General features: G+C 38.1%; 1 protein-coding gene across 2 annotated transcripts in view; it reads left to right on the top strand.

Annotated features, from left to right (window-relative positions):
• PLCE1 (phospholipase C epsilon 1) overlaps positions 1-21,873 on the top strand; it is a 159,891-nt gene that overhangs the window by 119,138 nt on the left and 18,880 nt on the right. For both annotated transcript variants that reach the window (XM_062001757.1, XM_062001756.1), the window contains exons 9-23: positions 2,087-2,753; positions 3,180-3,362; positions 4,249-4,366; positions 4,976-5,135; positions 8,822-8,944; positions 9,030-9,166; positions 10,085-10,323; positions 11,328-11,389; positions 11,510-11,675; positions 13,370-13,477; positions 13,906-14,022; positions 14,105-14,263; positions 15,011-15,134; positions 20,045-20,169; positions 20,889-21,006. In XM_062001757.1, coding sequence (XP_061857741.1) covers positions 2,087-2,753; positions 3,180-3,362; positions 4,249-4,366; positions 4,976-5,135; positions 8,822-8,944; positions 9,030-9,166; positions 10,085-10,323; positions 11,328-11,389; positions 11,510-11,675; positions 13,370-13,477; positions 13,906-14,022; positions 14,105-14,263; positions 15,011-15,134; positions 20,045-20,169; positions 20,889-21,006 — 2,606 coding nt within the window. The remainder of the gene's footprint in view (positions 1-2,086; positions 2,754-3,179; positions 3,363-4,248; positions 4,367-4,975; positions 5,136-8,821; positions 8,945-9,029; positions 9,167-10,084; positions 10,324-11,327; positions 11,390-11,509; positions 11,676-13,369; positions 13,478-13,905; positions 14,023-14,104; positions 14,264-15,010; positions 15,135-20,044; positions 20,170-20,888; positions 21,007-21,873) is intronic.

Below are 21,873 nucleotides of genomic sequence, written 5' to 3'. Positions count from 1 at the left end.
CTCTTTTCTGTGCATGCAGAGGCTGGAGTGAGGTACAGGAACAAAATGATGCATCTGCAGAAGGGCCATGTTCTGTTGTCCCTGTCCTATGGAGGCTGCAAGGATTGGTTTATTTTTAATGCTATTATAGCTAAAGAGTTCTAAGGAAGAAACTTTGTTCTCTTTCTTATGAGACCCAAGTCATATTTGCATACAGTATTATAAAATCAATATTATATGATTGTGTCAATATATATCATATCAAGCTATTAAAACTCTGTCTTGACAGTTCTCAAAAAAATAAAGCTAACCAGGAAAAGACAGATAATTTCAAGTTTGAAATACAGTTAATACAGTTTTTGTGGAATTGTAAATCAAATTACTTATTAAGATACTCTAAACTTTAATGTATCACTTTATTAGCCTGATCTCATCTTCACTTTTAAGCTTTCCTAATTATAGCAAATGCCTTTTAAAAAAATAGGGGGAAACCTCATTTTTTTTTCCTTTTCATGTTCCATGCAGTTTTCCCCTCTAAAACCATATCTGTTTTAATGTTTCCTGTATCCTTTCTTTTCATTTCCTTGCATCTCAGTGCAGCACGTGTAAAGAAAGTTGCTGATTCAAACAGAGTTCTGTAAGTGTGTTGTCAATAGCTGATAGCTGTGTTGCTTTTGGCAGATTATGTCAGAGGTTGTGTTTCTGCGTATGATTGTGTGTGTGTTCATCTTACCTACTTCTTGTATGTTTTAATTTGCTGCATGCCAGTGCTATCAAATGTGAAATAACGCATAAACGAAGCTCTGCTATTTCTGTCTCCACTGTACTAGACTCCTCCAGGCATGCACATTTTTTAGCATTTTTGCAGGCTTAGTTGATTGTTTCGAGGGCATGGGAGGGAAAGAGCTGGTTTAGTTGTTTGTTTAATTTTAAAACTTTAATCTTGTATAATGCAAGTAAATATTTAATGTACACATATCTGGTAAGACAGTTTATGCCAGCTCAGTTACAATGCATGACCTTTATTTTTAAAAAGATTTCTTAAGGAAATAGAGCTAGAGTTAAGACTGATAGAGTTATTCTGCTTTTGTACCCTGGGTGGAGAAGAGTTTGAGGAAAAGCTAATGGTTATCTGTGCTGCTGAGCTCAGAGAGATAGTAGGTATAAGTATCTTAGAACAAGTCACAACCGGCAATACAAAGGGGAAACCCTGAGTATATTAGGACAAGGTGCCTTGAAGAATATGCAGAGGAAGCTGGTTTGGATCTTACTGGCCAAATATCCTTAGAAAAATGTGCTTCATTAGTTCTGCTAATGAACAGTTAGCACAACAGTTTGTTCTTTTTCATGTTCATTAAAGCAGTATCAAAGAATTGAATATTTGTGCATTCATAAATGTTAGAAGCTTCTGCATGGAAGACATTTTATTTGAATTACCTCATTTACTAGTTTAGTATTGTTGCTTTGTATCTACTGTTTCTAATTATGATAAAATATTTTAAAAACTCTTGTTGCCACATACAAGTTTCATGTTGATACTTTGCTGAAGTAAAAGTAAATTTTCTGAGCAAAGTATCTGATAAATATACTTGATCATTCTTATAAAGAAGGTATGTATTGTAATCACTATTTTACAAGTTTTAATCAGAGAAATATATAATGTTAAAGGTTTGCATGTTAAATCAATAGTGGAAAAGAGATTAGAAGTCCTGTCATCACTAGATCCTGCCTACAGTTTCCACATTTGGTACTTGGTGTTTCAGCTGGAGCCATCTTACGCTGTGGATTTAGAAACTAGAATCACTTGTCTTTAAGATCCCAACAGACATTTTTACATTAAAATGTAATGTTTGGAAAGTTCAAAGAAAATAATAATTATATTGTTACAGGAGTTGTATTGTATACAGGAATTAATTGTAGCAGCACCTATTAGCTAATTCAAAAATGCAACATAATTTGCGATATTGTAAAAACTACAAAGATTCCCCTAAGTTCAAATTATGTAGTGATGATAGAATTATTTTTATTTAAATTACAGCAGAAAAAAAATTGTAGCATAAATCAAGACATGCATCACTAACTGTAAATCCCTCATCTTTGCATACAGATTTATAATTGGAGACCTTTCAGATTCTGAAAGTGATATATTTGAGCAGTTGAAGGAGTGGGACACGAGTTCAACAGAAGAGCAACAAAAGGCTTTCTGCCATGGGATAGAACTCATTCCCTGGTATGTGTTATCTATCAGGGCTGATGTCTACCAGTTCATGCAACAAGGGGCAACCGTCATTCATTATGACCAGGAGACACATCTCTCAGCACGTTGCTTTCTTCAACTTCAGCCTGACAATAGTACTTTGACTTGGACAAAACCCACAACGGTTTGCCCTGCAAATGCCAAGGCAAAACTGAGTGTGTTGGGTAATACTGCTGAGCTTGGAAGATACCAGTTTCTTGGTAATACTGGACTGGTGGAAGGCTTTTTGGATTTGTTTTCAGCCAAGGCTGTATATATGGGACACTCTGGCATTGATCTGCACGCCGTGTGTGTGCAAAATAAACTTTGTAATATGTCCCTTGAAGAAAATGGTATAACACTGCTTTATGGACTTCAGACTACTGATAATAAATTGCTGCACTTTGTTGCTCCAAAATATACTGCCAGAATGCTGTATGATGGGTTACTGGAATTGACTAAAGCTGTGAGAAAAATGAGGAGATTCCCTGACCAAAGACTACAGTGGCTGCGGAAACAGTATGTCAGCCTTTACCAGGTAAAAGATGCTGTGATTTTATATGAGAAAAGTTCAAAGATATCAACAGCTTATTCTAATGCAATTAGTTTCTATTATTAAGTAAGATTAAAGATGGGCACCAACTTTGTAACACAGTTTAAATCAATAAGATCTGATTATCCACATAATGTTCTGTTAAACCTTGCATGTTTTCATATGTTTGGAGTTTTGGGATGGGTATATACTTGAAAAGGATGCTGAAATACTGAGTGATGAGAGTTTGAGCCCCAAAAAACCCCCAAAATAGCAAATAAAGTAGTCCTTTGGTAATCATGCATTAATTAAAAGTTGCCTCCTCTTGATGTTTTGTCTTTCATTGGTTTCTTAGAGATGTCAATATAATTGGTTAAGGAAATATGTCTGTTCTTATTCTCCTTGTTTTGTTAACACTGAGAATTTTTGTAGGAGGATGGAAGATTTGAAGGCCCAACCTTGGCTCAGGCTGTTGAACTGTTTGGAGGCAGGCGATGGAATGCAAGAAATACAAGCACAGGAACTGTCACCAAGAACACTGATAAACCTAGTGTACAGAGGAACAACACACTGGGAATAAGCACAGCTAAGAAAAAGAAGAAAGTACTAACGAGGGTAGAATATTTTGTTATTCATAAATTTTCTTGCTTATCTGGCTGATTTGTTCCTTTCCTATGGTTACTATGTAGTTAACTGTATTCTGAACCAGAGAGAAGTCAGATAATTTTAAAACTCTTTTTTTTTGCAGTTTCAAGTTTGGGGCTAATTGTTTTCCAGTAGTTTGGGGTTTTTATCTCTTGCATGAAACATTCTCAGAACATGTGGGCACTGTTCTCAGGACGTGGGCACTGGGGCTAGTGGAAGGGGACGGATCCTTGTTGAGACCCTTAGATGCTACCTCACCTCAGTGTAAAGGTTAAATATTGGTAATAATAAAAATACTAACATAGAAAGTGATGTTTGGGGGCTGATGTCAGTTTCTTTGCTCTTTATTTTTTTCCATGTTCCCAAAAACATAACCACAGTTACACCTCCTCAGGTTAGCAGGCAGTTTTATTTTACATGGGTCACTTTCTCTGGCTGTCTCCTGTCTTTTCCTGAACTCAGTCACTTTCAGCAAAAGCCAGGAGAGAAGTAAATGCAGGGACTAGCAGCAATAAGCTATCCACATGTTCTGGTCGGCGCATAGAAGAGATTCTCAAATGAAAAAAAAATCCTCTTTAGAGCTCCTATGCACCAGCAGGATCGTGTATAACCAGCTGCACCACTTTAGAGTCATTGTTATCTTCTGTGGGATATCAAACTGAGTTGACACCTAATGGTACCACACTTCACTATCTATCCTGTTTGAGTTGTCTCCTTTCTACTGGTCTCATCCTTCCAGGAGTCTGTTTCATAAGGAATAGGTCATTTCTCTCATGGCTTTGTTACAGATTACAGTGATAAAGAATGGAAATAGTAGTGTTTTCAGGATGTTTATTCTAGTGCTCCTTATTTCTAGGGTGAAAGTGGAGAGGCCACTGATGATGAAATGGCAACTCGGAAGGCAAAAAGCAGTAAGGAATATCGTAATAGAAGTGGTTCAGACCCTCAAGATATTGATGGACAAGAAGAACCAGGTAAACATCCTGCTTCAGTAGTTAAAAATCCCTCAGGGTTTTGCTCAAAATCTTTTTATACAGACATTTTTAATGGTGTTAATAAGCATTTATGACATAAAACTACTTTTGCATTTGAAAATCCAAATGGCATAAACTTTTAATTTAATTTCTGCATTTGTTTATGGTTTTTCTTTAATTTAGTTTCAGTAGCACTTCCTTTCCATTCAGGTGAAATGAGTATGTAAGTGTTGTTCAGAATGTACCTCTTTTTGATTGTCTTGGAACAAATCTATAATTATGAAATAGGCCTCTTGGATAAAAGCATTTTATTCGTAGAATCATTACGGTTGGAAAAGACCTTTAAGATCATCAAGTCCAATCACTAACCTCACGCTGCCAAGCCTATGAATAAACTAAACCATCACCCTCAGCACCTTACCTATATGTCTTTTGAATATCTCTAGGGATGATGACTCCACCACCTCCCTGGGCAGCCTGTTCCAGTGCTTAACGACCCTCTTGGTGAACAAGTTCTTCCTAATGTCCAATCTAAACCTCCCTTGGCACAACTTGAACCCAAAATTGTACCAGATATAATTGTTCTGCAAACTTTTGTTTTCACTTTAGATCAAAATATTATTAGTAATGCTTCTCCATCTAATAATCTGCCATCAAGAAGAGCTCACTCTCTGACAGCATCTGGATCTCCTAGTTTAGGAGCTACGACTTCTTCACCAGCAAGACCACTCTCTTCTCCTGTAATGTCTTCAAGCAAGACTCAGTCTAGGTAAGGAAGAAATCAGTGCTTTGATTTAAACAGGGGAAAAAAAAAAAAGTTAGGGTTACTTAGTTATCACCAAATGTGATTTTCATGTCAAAATGGCAAAATTGGACAAAAACAATGCCAAAAATGTCATTAAGTCTTTTCATAGACATCTAACACACATCGTAGAACGACATAGGAGATTTAATCTGAAATACCATGAATCTAAGGATGACTTTGTAGCAAGTCCCTGAACAGCATGCTTCAGTTTATGTCTGTTACAGAAGCAGATTGGAATGCTGTTCCAAAACTACACAAATAGGGAATTTAACTCTTTCTTCAGGTCTTTGCCAAAACATAGTTATATACATCTTCTCTATAAAGAAAATAACAGAAATGTTATAAACGTATGAACTGATGTTCTGGGGCTTCTCACAACAAGTAATTTCTATTTGGAGGAGTATTAACTTTTGCTGACGCTCCTGTTGATGATTGTAGTACTGTCTTGGGGAACTGAGAATTTGAAATCTTTCTCTTACAGTCTTCTCCTTTCAACCTTTTTTAGTCACTTAAGCAGTGCAAAAGGTTCTGCTGTGGTGGTACAAGTGACATAGTGCACTATTGTATTAATTCTATAAATAGTAATGGTAGTAGTGGTAATAACAACAACAATAATATGTCAGGGACATACAATAGTCTCAACAGACGGCTTCCAGTGCCTTTTAACAGAATGAATACTGAGGTATGCTTATGAGTGTGAATCTTGGAGTTTCCAGGAGAACGATGGTAAACATTGGAAGAGATTACTGCTGCTGGTAGAACATTACTTTTGAAGAGACATGTCTCGTGTAATGGTTTGTGTTGTGTGTTTCTTTGGGATGTTTTTTACACTTAAAGCAGTTGAGTTTGCCACTAGATGTGAGTAGTAGAGACTGTGGACATCTGTGGTTTACTGCTTCACATTTTAACACTGCTTTCTGAGACTGTTACTCTGTTCTTTACCTTTTTATTCTTCACTCTCATTCACAAGTATGGGATGAACATGCCTGACCAGGATTTATCTCTGTAAGACATTTCTCTTTCTATTTTTGAGGATTGAGTCAGCTTTCTTAAACTGAAGAAATACTGCTTTACTACCTCTGGAAAATGCTTCTCTGTTTTGAAAATCTGCTTTTTGATTTTATGCCAAAATAATTGTTCTTCTTCAGATGAGATTAAAAGGCTCAATGGAGAACTCACATTCCCAGGGGAAGGACAGCTAATGTTCCTTTAAATCCTCTCAGTCCTGAGTTTCTGTACAGTTCCCTGCACAGCTTAGCACTGTGGACCTGCTCAAGTTATGATAGGTTTTCACAGGCAAAGTTATCTGGAAACTCCACAGCTTGTTGGAGCTCTACCCAACTTGTTACGATCCTTTTTGCTAGAATTTGCTCAGGATGCAGTTGTATGGCTCTTTCATCTGTCCTGAGAAATCTTCCTCAGAACAAAATTGCATGTTTTATCCATTACCTTCACCCAGTTTTCAGGAGCCATTAAGGAACTTGGAGGATTGGAAGGAGTTTATTCTTGGTATTTACCCTTTGGACCCTTGATAGGTCTGAATTGTGCTTTCCAGTTTTCATGTGCATGGACATTGACATGTGTCTCATACGTGACCAGTAAGTCTAAGCTATTAAATACTTGGCTCTTTGCTTTGCTGCAAAGTCTTGTGATTATCCATCCACCCTATATGTGTATTAATTCACTCCTGGGACCGCTTTTAGAGTAAAGCAGCTGCTTGCCTCCAAGATGGAATTTAGGTGTGGTTCTGGAAATATTTGCTCCAGAGACTTCTGTAGTTAGACAGTATGGATGGAGAGCTTATTAAGTCTCAAATCATCTACAATATACTGTGTTGTAGGACACACTCCCAGCAAAGATTATATCTTTAGACAGTCCACCCACAGTCATGGCATGTCGTATTGCTTTGTCTTCCATTGAATAAATGGCAGTCTGTCAGGCAGTAACATGTGCCACAGCCACTTCAGGTAGAACACATACCAAAAATGAAAATTATTTCTTAGACACATACAAGTATGGTGGCAGACCAAGCCAGACCTGAGCCAATTGCTGGGCAGTGCAGAGCAATTTGAACTTGAGTCTTTCTGCCCCAATCAGAAAAAGTGGTAGGATGGATGCCTTTAGCCATAACTGACAGAGGACCAGACTGGTCTACAGTCTGTGGTAGGCAAAGACTTCTTACTAGAAGCTGCTGCCCTTAACAGTGGTGACAAACAAGCAAAGTAAGTTTGGGAATACACCGACTGAACACAGACATATTTTGTTTATTTTTGCTCCATGTTTGTTGTTAATTCTGCAGTCTCATAAAAATCAAATTACATAGTTACACCCAAGAAATTTTATCTGTAGCATCCTAAATAAAGATAAAATGAAGCATCCATTTTCAAAAGTATCAAGAGAGTTGGAATGACCTAGATAATGAAATAACCTAGGAAATACAGGATCCACTGTGGGTGCGTGTACGCACTTGTATGACTCTGCACAGATTACAGGTATAATGCAGACTGATAATTGGCTGTTGAAGGTAGTGAAGTTTTCTTGGGATTGTTGGCTTTTTTGTTTTCAAACATAGAATGATTGTGAAAGACACTCTTTAGTGGTCAGATCTGGTGAAATGCTGAGCATTATCTATCATCTGCTGCTGGCCTTCCATTTGATACTCTACAGTTCCAGTCTGTTTTCTGGAGTCAGGAGACGTTCTTCATTGTGGTTTGTTTTTCTTGTCTGATAAAAATGTTAGGAATGATTTTAGCCAAAGAGTTATATCCAGTATGTCAGTACTTGCTATAGTGATGTCAAACAAAATGGAACATTAACAACTAAACTAAATGGTATTTTTAAATGACATTCTTTTTTTGGTTGTATGCATCCACATCCCAGCAGTGAACTGAGGAATCTGATCTGGCATATTTATGTAAAAAGTTGCCTGCTTGCAGCAGGTGACTGCAAATGTCTTTAGGAGGACTGGACAACAAGCTGGTCCTGTTTTTCCATCACAGCATTTGGAACTATTTGTACTGAACTAGATGGCAGAGTTCATAGATTAATGGATTTGTAGAATTAAATGTTACGGAGCAATACAGTCTGACACACGGTCACCTAGTCTGATTTTGGAACAAGTACTGTAACTGCAAATCTGTACCTTTAATGCTTCCAGATATAAGAAATCCCAGGTACATAAGGAAGACAGTTATTTTTCTTGGCTATCCAGTCAGAATGTCACTATATTATTTTGACAGGAATTCTACATTTGTTTTATTTTCATTTAGCAAATCTTCAACAAACTTCATAAACAGCCTGCACTACAGGAATGCTGGTGGTGTTTTCAGAAAAGGAAAAAATGAGAATGCTTTAATTTGTGCCATTTGCATCAGGCCCTTTTGCACATAGAAGAATTTTAAATAACTTGCATATACATTGCTAATTCTAGCAAAGTCTCCCACTGTCTTGAGGGAAAATAATAGTTGCTGTAAAACAAGAGGGTACAAACTGTCTTTATGCATCTTATAAAATACTGCTTTATTTACTTCTTCCAGATTCATGTAATAAATGCATTCAGGAGAGCACAAAGTGTTAATGCAGTAATGAGTGATATTTGAATAAGTAGAAATTTAACATAACCAAACTACAGCAGTCTGTCTCTGATTTAGCACGTGGAGCAGCAGTAGCTGGCATGGCCGTGTTAAAGGAGGAATGAAGGGGTTTCAGAACTTCATGGTTTCTGATAGTAACATGACTTTTGTGGAATTTGTAGAGCTCTTCAAATCTTTCAGGTAAAATACTTTTTTATTCTATAGTGATATGATTGATCCAAGTTTATAAATGAGCAAAAATTGAACTTTTCAACTCTTTTTGCAGTGTCCGTAGCCGCAAAGATCTGAAAGACCTTTTTGATGTCTATGCTGTGCCTTGCAATCGATCTGGTTTAGACCCTGCTCCACTTTACACTAATTTGAAGATTGATGAAAATAGCAGTGGATTCCAGCCTGATTTAGGTTTGTTAAAGAGGAAAATAAAGCTATTAGACTGCTGAACAGCTTGAATTATTGACCTTGTCTTAGTCAGTCTCATAAAGAAGGATAAATTGTAAGTTTAAGTAGAGGATTGCTGACATACCTCCACTAATACCTAGTTAGCAAGATGTAAGACATGTTCTTTGTTCAGCATTGAAGGGAGAAAAAATATTTCTGCTTTATGTTAGCTAGATATAATTCTAACTGGTATGGCAGAGCCATAAAACTTGTTGCTGAGAGGCTGAGCCCAGCACAGGGATTTGGTTGCATGAGCTCTGAAAGGGCTGAAACACTGAGAAGGAGAAATGAAGAGACTGTGTGCCGTGTCTTGTTAGGTTGTTTTTTTCCTATCTTGTTTCCTAGTAGGTCTTCTTTATGTGGGACAACCTCTGTCCCTCTTTATATTCCCCACTTACCAAAATTGTAAGTCTGGAGCTTTGTCTACTTTTAAGAAAAACAGTCTCGCTTGCTCACAAGCAACTAGTGAGAAAGGTGCAGTACAATCAGCATATGGGACTGGAACAAGATAGTGATTACACAGGAAGGGTATGCGGTTGTACACAGCAAAGAAATGGCTTTGAGGCTGTACATGATGGTAAGAGGAAGCAAGAGGGTCCTGGGTGATAGTGTGTGAGGGGCTGTGAATCCATGTTAAAGGTTCCAGGATTTTGCTTGTGGTAATTAAACACTTATAGTCTGCTCCCACTGTTTTCATACATGCTTAATACTCTTTCTTCTATTAGTGAATAGAAACAAGATGGTTTTGTTCTAATTTACTATGTCAGGGCTAAAACATTCCATCAGATATTTGTGTGTATTATATGTTACGTTTTAATTGATGCGTATATAATAGAGTACACATAATTATATAGCTTATATTTCCTTTCCTTTGCTTTTAAGATTTGTTGACTAGGAATGTTTCAGACCTTGGTTTGTTCATTAAGAGTAGACAGCAACTATCAGACAACCAGAGGCAAATATCTGATGCTATTGCTGCTGCCAGTATTGTAACTAATGGTACTGGAGTCGAAAGCACATCTCTGGGAATATTTGGAGTGGGAATCCAGCAGCTAAACGACTTCCTAGTGAATTGCCAAGGAGAACACTGCACCTATGATGAAATCCTCAGTATTATCCAGGTCTGTAATACAAACATCTTGAAATTCCTTTCACTTCAACTGATATTACTTCTGTTTCCTTTGCTAGCATTATCCACCTTGTAGTCAGAGCAGCATATCTGTGTGGATACCTCCTTTCACGCTGATGTTGTCACTACAGTTTACTTGAGTATAAAGTTTAATACTATCCTTACTCTGGGCTGTAAAATTGTGCAGATGTCCATAAATACATCCATAAAAGGAAAACAAATCATACAAATACACAGTTCCATTGACTGTGTGCTTTATCTAGGAAGGAATACCACCACTTGGGAAAAGTATTCATGACAATGTGTTGTTTTCTTCTTGTCTGTGACCACCTTTGATAGGGCTTGATCCTAATTTGGAACTTAAAAAACAGCATTTCCACTTATTGTTTTATTAAAAAAAGTTTCCAGAGCAAACAAACATTTTATTCCCTTATGTACAACGGATGAAGAGATTAGAAAGTATGTAGAAAATTTTAAATTCCTCCAAACATGCATGGTTAATATACTCCAAAATTAAGCACCCACTTAGCAGTTAACAAAGACTAAAAACTGTATGTTTCAACTACCAACCTGCACTATAGAATTGCAAAGTTGAAAAGACAGAAATTCTAAAGATAACACCAAGTTACCATACCACAAATGTCTTCAATTCAAAATGGTGGCATGTTGTGTTTAAGCAGAATAGCTAGAAGGATGCCCAATTATAGATCCTTTTTAATTACAGCTTAAGAGCTGACTCTGCTTCGATCAGGAGGTTGTATCCTTTCCAGCCTAAATGATTCTATGATTGATGTACAATGATTAGTTTGGTGTACTTGTGTAGTGTTTTGCAAAACAAGCATGAGCATACTGCAGGCAACTAATTATTCACAGAAAGACTGGTTTGACCCACAAACTGGTTAGTTCAATGAGTAAGCTACATTATAAAAATATGAAAAAGCCATATTTCTAAGAATTGTTATTACTTAATTTCTCTTAATTTCTTCCTCTTTATAGAAATTTGAACCCAGTGTGAATATGTGCCAGCAAGGGCTGCTATCTTTTGAAGGATTTGCAAGGTAATTATTAATGTGTTAATTTATATTTATAAAAAGGTGGCACCAGTGTATTGATGTTTATATGACAGTCACAAAGCACTCAGCATGGCTTAAAATTTCCTTGCATCTTCTCACCTCTAGATTTTTGATGGATAAAGACAACTTTGCCTCCAGAAATGATGAGTCACAAGAGAATGATGAGGACTTGCACTTTCCACTGTCATATTACTACATAGAATCTTCACACAATACTTACCTTACTGGCCATCAACTTAAAGGGGAGTCTTCAGTAGAGCTCTACAGTCAGGTATGCAGGATTGGATCGTTGTGTAGTTTTCAATGTGAACTTGTTTGCTTAACTGGCAAGTTGCAGAAACATGACCTTTTTGCTTTGAAAATCTAAATGTCCTAAACCCCTGCTTGCAAAACCTTGGAAAACATGATGTGTGGGAAAGCTGCCTGTAAGCACAGTTGTGCTCAAATGCCTTTTCTAAAGCAAAAAAAAAAAGGGTTTAGTTTGAGATTCATAGCATTTAGACACCAGTCAGTCTGACCCAACCTACTAAAATTAGACTTTCCCACAGGAAAGACTGATCTAATATTTTAGTTCATTCAGATGTCAAAAACACTGCTCAAATACTGTACATGGCACTGCAAAGACAAATTTCAAATGGAGCTATAACTTCTAAAAATGTTACTTCTAGGAACATTTTACTGTTTTTTAGACTTCATGCCTCACTAGTGGCAAACAGGAAAATAACAATTTCTCTCTAGGGCTTTTGCTTCTCTGTTTGTATGTATATATTTGTGTGTCTGTGTATTTACCAAATGCTAGAGAAAGCATAAAACTTCCCGTGAGCAATGTTTTCATTACTCTCAATGTTAATGACTCACCATTGAGAAGGTCTCATTTGGTGTCCCATGTGCTGCTCCACCTGAAGTTGTAAGGCTGTGTTAGGAAAGTCCGAATAGCATGATTGCAATGAATAATGCAACTGTAAAAGAGGTTCCTGTAGTAGCACTGTGCAGAGTGATGTGAATATTTTGTTGGTAGTAGGTGGGAAGTGATAGAGATCAGCTGGCTCTAAAATTTGCATGATGCAGGAAATCTTCTTCCTGTCCCTCAAGTAGTTGTTGCCAGAAGAGAAGGGGCACTTTGTTCTGTCAGAGTGTCTGACTCTCACGGAAGTGCCAGCTACAGACACAACTGCCTGAAATCTAGTCATTCAGTTTTTTCATAGCAGAAGTAATCTTTTTCTTTGTTCATGAATGTTTTTACTGGAAATAGTTTTAATTGTTGAGCTCTTTTTTTCACTAAAATATTTAGTTGTGATACAGATAACTCTTTGAATGATAGACATGCTAAATATTGACAGCAATAATGCACTCAGCTGCCAGCAGTTGGTTTAGCTTATCTTTCCCTCAATCCTTCCTCATTGTTTTTCTACTAAGTCATGCTTGATAAAATAAATAATATATAAAATTATCTATATCCTCATGGAAGTTGTTCAGTTGTTAGATTTTCTTCTATTCAAAAAACTAACAGCAGCAACAAAAAGAACCATGAAACAAACTGTAGATGCCATGCCCGTAAGCTGCCATGGTAGCAAGCTGGAATAAATCTCCATGTTGCTTTATAGATGCTTTTGCAGATATAAACATGGAAATGTTTAACTCCCTCAGAACACGAAGCTATGTGTTAAGAACCACTTTCTGCAAACAGATTCTGTGTGTCCTGTATGATACTGAAAGTTTCAAAGCTTTATTCTGCTTCAAAGAACATAAACGCTTTCCTAATTTTCTCATTCTTTCTCAACCCTTTCTTACCCACTTAGGTGAGGACTGTAGCTTCTGTGGGCAATGTTTACTCCACAGATGTTGTTCTTCCCATCACTTTTGCTGAATCACTGGACTTTCATTTAGTTCTGCAATGTCTGACCTCAGCTTTGATAGTGTGAGACTATGACTTCTATGTGCTTACACTGTTCCATTGCATTGTAGGTTCTTTTACAAGGCTGCAGAAGTGTAGAATTAGACTGCTGGGATGGCGATGATGGGATGCCTATCATTTACCATGGGCACACTCTAACAACTAAGATCTCTTTTAAGGTATGCTAGCAATTGCACATAGAAACAAAAGTGGGAAGAAAATCAGTATTTTTTTGTCTAATGAATGAAGAAAATGGCCTAGTACAAAAGTACAAATCCTAGCGTGCTAAATCCTAGTAGAATATGAACCATGGACTACAACACACATATATTCAATTGTAAGCCTTGTGCTTTTCAAATTAGTTTTCGTAGCATATTTACTGTATTTTCCTGCCTTTTTACTGTCAACATAGCTAACATAAGTAGCTGTTACCAGTTCTCTGGTAAATAGACCGTAGGTTTATCTGTAGAAGCTTTCTTTAAAAACAAATTGTGGGTTATTTCTTATTAGAGGGAAAACAGATGCCTTCCTTTCTCCCTTTGAACTAACAGTAACTTAATACTTCAAAATAATAATGTGTTCTTTCAATGACCTTTCTTTCTCTCAGGAGGTAGTTGAAGCTATTGATCGCAATGCGTTTATCGCTTCTGACTTGCCAATTATCATATCAATAGAAAACCACTGTTCATTGCCTCAGCAACGCAAGATGGCAGAAATTTTCAAGGTAGGACAGAGATTACAGGTAGTTATTCTAAGCACCTGTCTTTGGATTTTTCATAATATATCACATGTTCTCAACATTTCAGAATGTATTTGGAGACAAGCTGGTAACAAAGTTTTTATTTGAGAGTGACTTTTCTGATGATCCCATGCTTCCTTCACCTGGCCAACTGAAAAGAAAAATCCTCCTTAAAAACAAGAAATTAAAAGCCCATCAAACACCAGTGGATATATTGAAACAAAAGGTAAAGTCCTTCCTTAATAGCAAGCAGTGAGGCCTAGCTTTCATTAGAAACAATTAATTAGTGTTGGAGGTTTTTGCCATTTCAATATGTACATAACATAATCTAATGCATGTCCAAGCTTGGAAGACAGACAGTGGACTGCACCACTTTCAAATATGTAGACAAGACATGTAGTAAATTTTAGATACAGCATAACAAAATTTTAGTGTATTTTAGTTCTATAATACTTCATTATATCGTGAGTAACACTGACTGCGTCTCTGGTAGCCTCAATTTAACAGTGTCTGTGGTTAGTCAGCAGTTAGATTGAATCCTTGAAAACTAACTGCTTTTACCCAGTGTAAACACAGTTGAATTAGAATTGAATTCTTGTATCAGAACAATTAAATTGCATTGATGGTACCAGTATATGAACATTCTCTGTCCTTCAACAAAGTTCTAAACTGTTTCCAAATCAGCATGCCTCAGACTGGAAAAAGGCACTCTTGCTCTGAACAATGTGCAAAGTGGACATTTTCCCATAATATATGAAGTTTCATATCCTGTTGTGTGTTTTTCTACCAATACAAGCCTTTTTTATATTCATAACCTTAGAATGGTATTTTAGTTTGATCTTAACATTTTTATTTCTCATGATATGTATTCAGTGTTTTCATATAAATAAAATAAGATGCAGACAGTGGTGAAAACTCTTTTGCTTTAGAAAAATACTTAGCAGTAATGTAATAAATGGATTTATTTCCCTAGGCTCACCAGCTAGCCCATATGCAAGCACAGGCTAGCAATGGTGCTAGCAACTCCACACCTACCAATGAAGAGGAAGAAGAAGAAGAGGATGAATATGATTATGACTATGAATCTCTCTCTGATGGTAACAATAGATATGTATTTATTTTTTACAGTATTGTTAGAACTGTAGCAATAAGGAATGTAAATATGCTAGTTCAGGAATTATGTAGTTAAGTTGGTCTTGCCACATGAGAGGAAGATGTACTAAGTGTTCTTGGTGGCACTTCGGTGCCATAGTCAATAATACTGTGAAAATAATTTGACTGTGTAGAGGTCTTAAGTGTGACTTCAGTTCCAATATTAGATGTTTTAACTGTGCAGCATATGCTAAATTGTGATGGTTAAGTGTATTCTATCTACATTCATCTGCATTCGTTTCGTAAGGAGCTCAGACACCTGAAAGCTCAAAGGTCACAACAGACTTAGCCCTTGCATCTGAGTGACTGTCATTAAATCGACTTCCATGCATGATTTGAACAATCTGAATGCATCTAAATGGATTACTCCGTTTAATTGCTAATTTTCAGAGAATATATCAAAGTAGATAACAGTGCACTTGTCCAATGACACGTCAGTGAGGCTACAAGCTCTTTGGGTAGTTAAATTCTACACCATTATTAAACTTGATGAATGGATCGTAAAACTAACCAAGGAGACAAAAAGTTACAGATATACTTCAGTCTAGATAAACGTATTTTAATACATGTAGGGGAAAAAACTCATACTTTCTGTTGCCAGAGAAGTGATCTGACCCACCCAGCCAACTCCCCTCAAGTTTTACACTGGGCATGATGTTATATGGTATGGAACAGCACTTTTGCTAGTTCAGGCCAGCTGTACTGGCCATGCTCCCTCCCAGCTCCTTGTGCACTGCTTTCCGAGAGTCTGAGAAATTAAAAACTCCTTCCCTGAGGATAAGAATCCCTTAGCATCAACTGAAACATCCGTGTGTTATGGACATTGTTCTCACACTAAATCCAAAACAAAGCCCTATACCAGCTACTAGGAAGAAAATTAGTTCTATCCCAGCCAAGACCAGGACACCTGGCTTATCTGATTCTAAGTTCAGCAATGGCTGGATCAGTTTGAGAGATGATGGAATTATTGAAAGTTCTCTGTAATTCTCAGCGTGGTGTGCAGTGACAGCTAAAAGATAAGAGATCATCAGGAACAGTACTGAACATGAAACAACTTTTTGCTTCTATGTGAAACCTTAATGTGCCGCATCTTGAATTTTTTGTCCTATTCTTGCCTCCAAATCTCAGGAAGGATATGGTGAAGTTAAGGAAGTTAGAAGGAAGGGCAGCCAAAAATCATAGAATGGTAGGGGTTGGAAGGGACCTTTAGAGATCATCTAGTCCAACCCTCTGCAGAGGCAGGTTCATCTAGATCAGATCGCATAGGAACATGTCCAGGCGGGTCTTGAAGACCTCCAAGGAAGGAGCCTCTGCAACCGCTCTGGGCAGCCTGTGCCAGGGCTCCCTCACCTGAACAGTGAAATAGTTTTTTCTTATATTTAAGTGGAACTTTTTGTGTTCCACCTTCATCCCATTACCCCTTGTCCTGTTACTAGCTACTACAGAAAAAAGGGATGTCCCAACCTCCTGACACCCACCCTTTATATATTTCTAAATGTTAATAAGATCTCCCCTCAGTCTCCTCCAGACTAAACAGCCCCGGTTCCTACAGCCTTTCCTCATATGAAAGATGTTCCAGTCCCTTGATCATCTTGGTTGCCCTGTGCTGGACTCTCTCCAGCACTGTCCCTCTTGAGCTCAGGAGCCCAGAACTGGACTTCCCAAGAAGCCAGCCCCTGTTTCCACCTCTCATAGATGGCTGCTTTCTGCCTGAATTGTCCCAGAAGATCCTTGGTCATCCATGGAGGCCTCCTACCTCCTTTTCCTCCTTTCTTGTGCATTGGGACACATTGATCCTGAGCTTGGAGACTGACCAGCTCTCATGGGCACTTCTGTCTTCTAGAATCATATCCGTCCAAGTAGATCTTGGAAGAGACCAAAGTCATCCTGCCTGAAATCCAGGGTCACAGTCCTGCTTTGTGTCCTGCCTCTTTCACACAGGATCTTGAACTCTACCATTTCATGGTCACTGTAGCTGAGGTTGCCTCCAACCTTCACATCCCCAACCAGGTCCTCCTTATTTGTCAGTATCAGGTCCTCATTGGTTCCTCGATCATCTGTGACAGGAAGTTGTTGTCAACAATCTGTAGGAACCTCCTGGTCTGCGTGTGCTTGGCTGAGTGGCTTTCCCAGCAAATATCAGGGTGGTTGAAGTCCCCCATGAGGACCAGGGACTGTGATCCTGAGGCAGCTCTCAGCTGTCTGTAGAAGGCCTCATCCACATCCTCCTCCTGATCAGATGGCCTGTAGCAAACTCCTACACCTGCCTTGCCCTGCCCATTAATTTTTACCCATAAGCACTCTACCCCTCATCCCCACCCAGGCACAGTTCAGTACACATTAATTGCTCCCTCACATAGAGAGTAGCTCCACCTCCACACCTTGTCAGTCTGTCTTTCCTGAACAATACATAACCCTCCATGGCTGTGCTCCAGTCATGGCAGCTGTCCCACCACGTCTGTGTGACTGCAGTGAGGTCGTAGCCCTGCATCCGCACCCACATCTCCAGTTCCTGCTGCTTATTCCCCAGGCTGCGTGCATCGGTGTAGAGGCAGCGCAGGGGCTTACTCAAACACACAGGTTTCACTGGACGGGTGCAGGAGGTTCCTCCCTGGTTTGGCTCTTCCTCAGGGTGGTCAGCCTTCTGTATCTCAGCACAGTGTGCAGATGAAGGGCACTTATCATTGCATGCCCTGTCCTGCCCTTTTTCCCAGCTGGAGGGGACAGCTTGTTCTATTTTGCTTCTCCCCGCACCTCTCAAGTCCCTTAGTTTAAAGACTTCTTTATCAAGTTTGCTAGTCTACTCCCAAATATTCCAGTGCCCTTACAGGAGAGATGAAAATAGTAAAGGGAGTGTGGCAGTGGCCTCATACAAGTCTGAAAAGCCAGTGGAAGAGGGTACTGGGGTGAATTTGAAGCAGGTTTACTAAGTCATTAAATGGTGGATAAGGGAAGTACAGACCTGTTACTCATTAGATCTAGGATGTGCTGAGTAAAACAAGTGGAAGCTCAGTCTAAAATACATAAAGTATTTGTGCAGCTGGCAATAAACTGGAATTTGCTACCATGGGAAGTAGTAAAGGCAAACAGCATTAGCAGACTGAAAGAAAGGATTTGATAAATTAATGGACAGGTTTATAGGCAGATGTTGTAGGTAGAAGTATGCTGCAACTGTGGATGTTAGAGTGGTATTAGGGAAGTGGACCATGACTGTCTATAAACAGCATTTCCTCTTGCCACTGTCATAAAGAGAATACTGAGCTAGAAGGACTGTTGGTCTGATGCAGCTGGGCACATTCTCCTAGGTAAACAATAAAGTACTTCACTCATCCAACTTTTAAATCTAGTGGGTAACTGGGCCATGTTCAGAGATGTAAGGCACGAGCATGCCCTGCAACACAAGACTTCTTTCCAGTTAGTCTCTTATTTACATTACTTGCTTCTGTGTTTGATGATTTAAAAAACAGTCAGTTAGCTAATGAATGCAGTTCAGGACCTAGCACTGCTCATGAAATAGCAGTGTTATTTATACTAATATGAACACAAGTAAGTTTGATGCTAGTACTGCCTTCTAGCATTTTGCTGGAAAGCTGGCCTAACTGGCTACTTGAGAATAATCCTTGTGTGGGACAGGGTGGAGATATTGTAGATGTAAATTGCTGTGAAAAGCTTTGATCTTTTTTAACAGACTTGCCAGGAAAAATACTGCAAGCTCACTGCAGTAAGTGATGTGGAGCAATGTTGTAGTTAAGGTTTGAGAAATCTAAAGCTAGCAAGAAACATTCACAGCTCCCAGTATGTCAAGGAATCTGTGGCATGGTTTACTGCTTTATTACAATGATTATTCTTTAGGATCTTTAATGACCTTAATATTTTGGCAAAACTAATCTAAAAAATGGTCTATAAACTTTTTAAAGCATTTTCAGTTTTGTTTTCCTTACTGATACATTAGGTTTGCATAGGGCTAATAGTTTTACAGCTGACAATTTTCATTTCTCTGGCTGTGGATCTTAATTTCCTTTGCTCTTATTCCCTCTCTGACTCCGTTTCCCTGTAGCTGATGTCCTTAATGCTTCTCCTGCTCCTAACAGCCAGGAAGGTAAAGGCCATTTGGTTGAGCATTTTAACTGCATGAAATCAGCACTGCATCTCCAGCCTGTTAAATGTGACAATGTGACTATATGGTTTCCACCTCATATTAAAAATGAAACAGACATTTTTATATGGCGTTGTTAACTGGTCAGGAATTGTTCTAAGACTGCATGTGTGACACTGGCTATGCATAAAAAGAATATGGTCAAAGCATCAGGAATATCAGGAATGAAATAAAACCATTCCTTTTGTGACAGTTCCAATATTTTGGTCCAAAAAGACCAAAATAATAGGTACATTATTTTCTGATAAATACATGTCTTTGAAGAGAAATTTCTGTCTGTGTAAAAAATACTTGTTCATGGAGAATGTAAGGAGAGGAAAGCCAAAACTTGCTGTACAAAGATGTGCACATTTCATGTTGTTAATTGTGGTTGGATTTGAGCAATTCATTGTTGTTCAGGAATATCAGTTGTTTTCAGATGGAAGCTGAATTCAATAGCTGATTTTGTTTTAAGCATCTTCTGAGCACAAAAGGATGGGCTTTAAAATAAGTGCAACATATTAACCAAAGCCAAGCCTTAAATTTGTAAAGTAGAAAGTTACTCCTAAAAGAGAATGCTTTGACCAGTAAATGCATTATTTTGGCATCTGGTTGTTCAGATAAGAGTCAAAGAGTTGTCCACAAATATTGTTAATTCAAACTAAATTTCCAGTTGAAAGTATTTGGCTTTATGTTTATTAAAATCCCATTAATTTGTAGATAACATTCTTGAAGACCGACCTGAGAATAAATTGTCAAGTGATAAACTGCAGTTTGAATATAATGAAGAGACTGCCAAACGAATAAAGAAGGCTGATTGTGCTACGTACAATAATAAAGGAAAGGTAGTTCTGTTTTTTCCCCCTTTATTCTCAGCCACACTTTGGTATATAACCAGCTTCAAAACAATTTGAACAGTTTAGGTAACTGAGACATCAAAAGGCAAATGTGCTTTAATGAAGAGAAATAGTAGAAGGCATTGAAACACATCAGAGAAAATAGATTAAATAGAACAAACACTCCATGTACTGTTCAAGAAAAGTCCTCTGAGGTTATTAGATATACAAGCTGCTTGGCTGAAAATTTTAACTGTTGTTGCCCTCAATGAAAGACTTCATTGAAGCTAGATCCCGAATTTTATTTAAATATCTAATTTCCATAAACATCGATGGAACAGAAGATTTCAGCTGAATCATTGGTATCTTTGGGTATCTAAATAACTAAAATACTGCACTATGGCATCAGGTGGCCACATTACCTTTTATTAAATCATCTGACAAATGAACCATGGCATTGCTTTTTAGTACATCATAGTTTCTCCTGAACATGGATGTTTTTTGTCTAAGTATTTGTAGAACTGACTCTGGTTGAGGTCTTTGCACACTACCATAGTATAAGTAACAGGTATTGATGTGTAAACCTGCACATGGAGCTATGTTAGGTGAAGAGAGCAAACCACATAAGAGGAATGAGATAAAGGATTTTAAGGACATAAGTAAGATATGCAAGAGTACTTTCACCTTCAGTAATTTTATTATGATATGTTCTTGGTATTGTCACTTAGGTTTACGATATGGAGCTGGATGAAGAATTCTATCTTCCGCAAAATAAGAAGGAAAGCAGACAGATAGCCCCAGAGCTATCAGATCTTGTTATTTACTGTCAGGCTGTAAAGTTCCCTGGTAAGTAGTCTGCTCTGTTTTATTGCTTTAAGCTTTCTAATTCTTGGAGACATTATGTTTATGTTTTCAATTAGTTAGTACAAGCATTTTCAAATTGAAGCAGTCGAGGAAGCTTCTTCTTGACGATTTGGTAGTCTACATCATAATAGCTCCTGGCTGAGAAATAGCATTCATAAATTATGTGAAGACGTACTGGTTTTTGTATTAAAATGTTTACTAAAATGAAATTTGCCAGTCTTCACAACTTAGACAACCACTTCATTGCCAAATGACAGACAACAGAAAGCTTTATCTTAAGAGCTCCGAGTTTCCATCTAAGGATCTACTGAATTAGGAAGGAAAATACTGTTAAAACCTTGCAGGAAGAGCTTGTCACATTTCTTTCAGTGACCTCAGTTTAGCATTTTTCACTTTTGCCCACAGCTGCATCTTCTGTTCTTTCCTAAGTAGATTGCAGGGGAGCCATCTAGGGGGTAAAGCAGCCTTTTTGTGGGGTGGATGAGGACAACTGGTGACACACTCGCACACATTCTTTATTGAAGGGGTTAAGGAAATAAGAGAGTCTTCTCTTGTACTATAGGAAGAGTAATGTTTGCAGAGAAAAAGGAGAAGGAGTAACTGAAGAGATGTGTCCAGTTTTTGGGCCCCTCTCTTCAAGAAGGACATTGAGGTGCTGGAGAGGATCCAGAGGTGGGCTTCCAAGCTGGTAAAGGATTTGGAGCATGTCTCCTATATGGAATGGCTGAGGGATCTGGGACTGTTTAGCCTGGAGAAAAGAAGGCTCAGGGGAGACCTTTGTCGCTCTCTACAACTACCTGAAAGGAAGTTGTAGCGAGGCAGAGGTCGGTCTGTTTTCCCTAGTGACAA

Source organism: Colius striatus, chromosome 8, assembly GCF_028858725.1.
Source record: "Colius striatus isolate bColStr4 chromosome 8, bColStr4.1.hap1, whole genome shotgun sequence".
In the NCBI taxonomy this organism is placed as follows: Eukaryota; Metazoa; Chordata; class Aves; order Coliiformes; family Coliidae; genus Colius; species Colius striatus.
The sequence above is the reverse complement of the archived record's forward strand: the minus strand, read 5'-3'. Positions and strand labels throughout refer to the sequence as shown.